Here is a 6,461-nt window from a genome sequence, read left to right as displayed (position 1 = left end):
ATACCTGGTAGTTACATACAGGGCTACAGTGTAATACCTGGTAGCTACACACAGGGGTACAGTGTAATACCTGGTAGTTCCATACAGGGGTACAGTGTAATACCTGGTAGTTCCATACAGGGGTACAGTGTAACAACATGTAATACCTGGTAGTTCCATACAGGGCTACAGTGTAATACCTGGTAGCTACATACAGGGGTACAATGTAATACCTGGTAGTTCCATACAGGGGTACAGTGTAATACCTGGTAGTTATATACAGGGCTACAGTGTAATACCTGGTAGTTACGTACAGGGCTACAGTGTAACAACATGTAATACCTGGTAGTTACATACAGGGCTACAGTGTAATACCTGGTAGTTACATACAGGGCTACAGTGTAATAACATGTAATACCTGGTTTTGATTTACAAAATGTTAAAGATTTGCAAATGACATCACAATAGCTTGAAAGCCATTTGAACAGGTATTCCAGTTTGAAGTACTATGTAATTATTGTAATGACGATGTACATTCCTGCGTAACTGCCATTTTATTACACAGGTATGAGGGGTGCTTATTGTAAAGTGGGGCTTTACAACCTATAATCTTTTGTATCACATGTGGAAGTTACTGATTGATTGTCTCTCTTTCACACAGTCCAACATGTTGAAGTTACTAATTGATTGTCTCTCTTTCACACAGTCCAACTGCGGCAACTCCACCAGAATTGGCCACCACCCAAAAAGGTTGACCTCTTAACCTCAATTCAGTGTCTGGGCAAAATGCATCTGTCTTTTATGCCATCTGTTGATCAGTGACAGTATAGCTAGACTATTAGCCCCTGTCTGTAGTGTAGTACTGTCTTGAGGTTATTGTGGGTGCTGCATAGGACTACTGTAGCCTGATCAAGACACGCGTTGCTCCCAGAATAGGCCTTTAATCCTTCTTAATGACACACCACGTTGTCAATGGACAGTGGATAGAGGCACCGCTAGACTTTCCTAAGAGATTGTCTGAACCGCTTGTCTGAACACACTGCTTTTCAATTTCAGTGCCAGACATGTTCAGTAGCAATTCATTGATGTCATGTAGAATGTTTTCTTATATAATTGTATTCTGTGTCATGTATAATACACCCTCTTTTTATTCATACTTATATATTCTTTGTTTCTGGGTCACTACTTGTTTTTTTCTGTAGATAATGAAGTCATTGTCATACAGCCAGACACCTTCCCAACCTTGCGAGGAGATGTTGACGTCATTCCTGTCATTACTGCAGAGCCAGTTGAGGAGGTCACAGAGATGGTCCCGCCAGAAACGACTGACTCTGTGACTGAAGATGCTGACATCGACGTCACCTCAGAGACCGACGAGACAATACAGGAGATAGGAGAGGACGCCACTACCGAAGCTGCCTTTGACGTCAACTCCGAAACAGCAGTTGAAGTCATTGCTGAGACTAGCGATGAGGCTGTCCAGGAGGTTAATATGGCTGCTGTTGAGGAAACATCCGATGCTACCTCAGATGACACTGTGCAGATCACATCTGAACCTATTGTCACTGTCATCCATCAGCCCATTAATGAGGTAATTGGGAAAATGTATGAGGAAGTAATCTCAGAAACCACACACAATACAGTGGAGGAGGCAGAAGAGGCCGCTGCAGAGGTCCCATCAGAAGCTGCCATTATGATCCCTATAGAGGTCCCATCAGAGGCTGCCGTTGAGATCCCTGCAGAGGTCCCATCAGAGGCTGCCATTGAGATCCCTGCAGAGGTCCTTTCAGAAGCTGCCATCGATATGCCTGTTGGGTCCACAGACAAGGATATCCCAGAACCTGAAATAACATTTATTCCAGAAACTTCTTTGGAGGCCATTTCTGAAACCCCTTCTGAAGCGCCTTCGGAGGCTGCCACAGAAATCACTTCAGATACCATAGACAAGGAGATCACAGAGGGTGCCACAGAAATCACTTCAGATACCATAGACAAGGAGATCACAGGGGTGCCACAGAAATCACTTCAGATACCATAGACAAGGAGATCACAGAGGGTGCCACAGAAATCACTTCAGATACCATAGACAAGGAGATCACAGAGGGTGCCACAGAAATCACTTCAGACACCATAGACAAGGATATCACAGAGGGTACTACAGAAATCACTTCAGATACCATAGACAAGGAGATCACAGAGGGTACTACCGAAATCACTTCAGATACCATAGACAAGGAGATCACAGGGGGTACTACAGAAATCACTTCAGATACCATAGACAAGGAGATCACAGAGGGTGCTATAGAAATCACATCAGATACCATAGACAAAGAGATCACAGAGGGCGCCACAGAAATCACATCAGAAACCATAGACAAGGAGATCACAGAGGGTGCCACAGAAATCACTTCAGACACCATAGATGAGGAGATTAAAGAGGCTGCCATAGAGGTCACTTCAGATACCACAGATGAGGAGATCACAGAAGCTGTGGTAGAAGAAAACGTCACTTTGGAGACCACTTCAGACATTGCTACCAAGGCAACGTCAGAAGATACTACAGATGAGGATATTCCAGAGGATGCAGCAGAATTAACTCCAGAAGTTTCTCCAGGGGACACTTCAGAGCCTGAAGCTGCCATGGAGATCCCTTCAGAGGGTTCAGATGGAGATGTTCAGGAGCTCCCTGTGGAGACCACCTCAGAGGCTACAGTAAATGTTGCCCCAGAAGACACTGAAGAGGAGACCCCTGAGATTTTAGAGGAAGTTATCTCAGTTGCCACAACTCATTTGATACTCGAGGCTACGGAGGAGATCACTCCAGAGGCTGTACTAGAGGATACTGTAGCCACTACTACTAATGAAGTGGTAATAGAAATTGGTCCTGAGGAAGAAGTCACTCCAGAAACTTTAGTAAAGGCCATTCCAGAGGATGTAACAGGGATCACTGAAGAAGCAACAATAAAGGCTGAAGTAGAGATGAAGGAAGTTACGATGGAGGTCACCTCAGAAGCCACTTTGGAGGTCACTCCTGAGGTTGAGGAGATTACAGAAGAAACTGCAGTAGAGGACAATCCCGAGGTGGAGATAGAGGTAACTCCAGAGTCTACTGAAGAAGTTCCTGAGGAAGCAGAAGAGGTCCCTTTGGAGACTGCAGTGGAAGAAATCCCCCCAGAGACTGTAGAGATAACTCTGGAAGCTGCTGAAGAAGACTCAACAGAAACTGTAGAAGAAATAGTTTCAGTGACTCCAGAAGAGATAACACCAGAACATTCAGAGGAGGAAATTCCAGAAACTTCAGAGGAGGAAATTCCAGAACCTTCAGAGGAGGAAACTCCAGAGGCTTCAGAAGAGGTCCCATCTGAGGCAGTAGAAGATATCATTCCAGAAGCTACAGAAGAGGCTTCCAAAAGACAATTACTGAAACTACAGAAGAGGCTTCCGAAGAGATCATTCTAGAGCGTTCAGAAGCTGGAGCAGAGATAACCACAGAGGCTGCAGGTGAGTCCACTCCAGAGGCGACACAGGAGGCTGCTGTGGAGATTACTCATGAGGTTACCACTGAAACTGGAATTTTGACAGACACAGAGGAGAACAATAATGGCGATCGTTATAGGGATGCAGAGGAGAACAATAACGGTGATCGTTATAGGGTCACAGAAGAAACAAATGATGACTTCCTAGGGATCCAAGATATCATAACAGAGGTGGAAAACACGGTAAGGAAATGACGAGGTTATTATTATTGCAATCAATGAAACACAGAATCAATAATCAAATTGTTACTTCATAAAGGATAGAAGCCTTCTTAAACACACAATAAGAGAGGTGCATCAGCTATAGATTAAAGACACTGTCTACTGAAATGAATGAGAGTGAGGTGATATTGTAATGATGTGATCTGTTTTTGTGTCCTGTGTTTAGCTGGGCAATGAGATCGAGGACATCATGACGAGGCCGTCCACACCCATGAAGGAGCAGGTGGTAGAACTCAGAATCCAGCTAAAGGGAGAGAACTACAACGACGCCCTGAGAGACCCCTCTAGCTTCTACTACCAACGCGTGGCCAAACATTTCACCCATAAAGTACAGTAGAGTTGGTATACTGCTGTCCCCACGCAGGCTCTTGGTCCCATCCTTTTGACACCCGCTTGTTTTTGTTTCCTTCTTTTCACATACAGGATGTACACTGAATGTACAAAACATTAGGAACACCTTCCTAATATTGAGTTGCACCTCCGTTTGCCCTCAGAACAGCCTCAATTCGTCAGGGCATGGACTTTACAAGGTGTTGAAAGCGCTCCACAGGGATGCTTGGCCCATGTTGACTCCAAGGCTTTCCGGTTGTGTAAGGTTGGCTGGATGTCCTTTGGGTGGTGAACAATTCTAGATACACACTGGAAACTGTTACGTTGCACTTTTTGAAACACTCAAACCGGCGTGCCTGGCACCTGCTATCATACCCCGTTCAAAGACACTCAAATAATTTGTCTTGCCCATTCACCTTCTGAATGGCACAAATACCCACTCCATGTCTCAATTGTCTCCGGGCTTAAAATCCTTCTTTAACCCGTCTTCTCACCTTCATATACACTGTCTGAAGTGGATTTAACAGGTGACATCAATAAGGGATCCATCTGTCATGGATAGCAGGTGTTCCTAATGTTTTGGACAGTGTATTTTACACGATTAACTCTTGCGTGTACAGAGTAGAAACAGAAAGTTCTGAAGAGGTAAAGATATCTATATATATTCTACTGTATCTATTTACTGTAAACAACTTTCGAATGTTGTACTGGTTGTCTGGGCTTGCCAGCTACATACTGTATTCACTGAAGAACAGGAAGAAAGCTGCCTGGAAAAATCAGAGGTGCACCAGTCAGTGTGACAGCTCTGGAGACATGTCCTCTGCTGGGAACCCACAGTGATGGATGGTGTATTCCCATCGCTGGATGTTGCCACCTCACATTTTGGCCTTTTCTCCGGCAGAGCCAGAGTTTATGTCAGAGCAGAGGCCATTAGTTATACACGTGTCCCAAATGGTCGCCTATTTCCCAATATAGTGCAGTGCTTTTGACCAGGGCTCTGATCAGAGCCCCATGGGGCTCGGGTCAAAAGTAGTGCACTAAATAGGGAATAGGGTGTCATTTGAGATGCAGACATACAGAGAGGATGAATAAGTAAACAACAGGACAGAGCCTTACTGCTGCTGGCCAAGAGGGGAAAGAAGGGAGGTGGCACAGATCCTAGAGGACAGCTTTAGCACACAGACAGCCACTACACAGACTTGGAAAGGGGACTGACTTGATTTTTGTCTATACTGCAGTAACTGATCATACTATGTGGTCCTGGACTGAGAATGATATCGCTAACTGGTGGCGTAAGGGATTCACAGTACTGGTGTAGACGCAGGCATGTCTGGCGAACAGGGTGGATCTTTTTCATTCTCCTGAGAAGAACTCCAACTTGACGTGGTAATTAACTAAGTGTGTTTTCTTTTCATCGTTCTCATCTAGATTGAAGATGCATTTGAAAGGTTACCAGGATTCAAGAAGGTCTTTGTAGTTGAATTCAGGTAAGCGTCATTAGCAGCTATAAATCCATTGATCTACTACCTATAAAGCATCATATTTAATTGAACAGGCAATATGCTATTTCAGTATCAAGTTCTAATATTTCTTTGTCTTTTCCAAATGTGTCCAGGCCTCAGAAGGACCTCCAAAGGTAAGCATGTTTTCTTTCTTCTGACCCAAATAACTGTCTCACAAGGTTTACATCCAGTTGGCTACAGATGTTCATGCGAATATTCTAAAATCTGCATAAAACCACATGCTTGTTGCGGATAAAATGCAAATCAAATGTATTTATATAGCACTTTGTACATCAGCTGATATCTCAAAGTGCTGAACAGAAACCCAGCCTAAAACCCCAAACAGCAAGCAATGCAGGTGTTGAAGCATGTTGGCTAGGAAAAACTCCCTAGAAAGGCCAAAACCTAGGAAGAAACCTAGAGAGGAACCAGGCTATGAGGGGTAGCCAGTCCTCTTCTGGCTGTGCCGGGTGGAGATTATAACAGAACATGGCCAAGATGTTCAAATGTTCATAAATGACCAGCATGGTCAAATAATAGGTCTGGGACAGGTAGCACGTCTGGTGAACAGGTCAGGATTCCATAGCCGCAGGTAGAACAGTTGAAACTGGAGCAGTAGCACAGCCAGGTGGACTGGAGACAGCAAGGAGTCATCATGCCAGGTAGTCCTGTGACACTGTGGCCCCATCCGATGATACCCCCGGACAGGGCCAAACAGGAAGGACATAACCCCACCCACTTTGCCAAAGCACAGCCCCCACACCACTAGAGGGATATCTTCAACCACCAACTTACCATCCTGAGACAAGGCCGAGTATAGCCCACAAAGATCTCCGCCATGGCACAACCCAAGGGGGGGCGCCAACCGAGACAGGAAGATCACATCAGTGAT

General features: G+C 44.9%; 1 protein-coding gene across 1 annotated transcript; it reads left to right on the top strand.

Annotated features, from left to right (window-relative positions):
* Positions 1-688: 688 nt before the first annotated feature.
* Positions 689-5,555, top strand: LOC135566608 (zonadhesin-like). Its single transcript, XM_065014283.1, has 5 exons — positions 689-729; positions 1,182-1,987; positions 2,023-3,698; positions 3,904-4,065; positions 5,496-5,555. The coding sequence occupies exons 2-3, from the start codon at positions 1,286-1,288 to the stop codon at positions 3,436-3,438; spliced, it is 2,118 nt and encodes a 705-aa protein (XP_064870355.1). The 5' UTR covers positions 689-729; positions 1,182-1,285; the 3' UTR covers positions 3,439-3,698; positions 3,904-4,065; positions 5,496-5,555.
* The last annotated feature ends 906 nt before the right edge of the window (positions 5,556-6,461 follow it).

This window comes from Oncorhynchus nerka, unplaced genomic scaffold (genome assembly GCF_034236695.1).
Source record: "Oncorhynchus nerka isolate Pitt River unplaced genomic scaffold, Oner_Uvic_2.0 unplaced_scaffold_4020, whole genome shotgun sequence".
Lineage (NCBI taxonomy): Eukaryota > Metazoa > Chordata > Actinopteri > Salmoniformes > Salmonidae > Oncorhynchus > Oncorhynchus nerka.
The sequence above is the reverse complement of the archived record's forward strand: the minus strand, read 5'-3'. Positions and strand labels throughout refer to the sequence as shown.

Bases quoted from the DNA above. Each gene is read 5' to 3' on its own strand.
- LOC135566608 (XM_065014283.1), top strand. From the start codon at position 1,286: ATGGTCCCGCCAGAAACGACTGACTCTGTGACTGAAGATGCTGACATC. The intron at 1,988-2,022 runs GTGCCACAGAAA...ACCATAGACAAG, and splicing joins TAGACAAGGAGATCACAGGG to GAGATCACAGAGGGTGCCAC.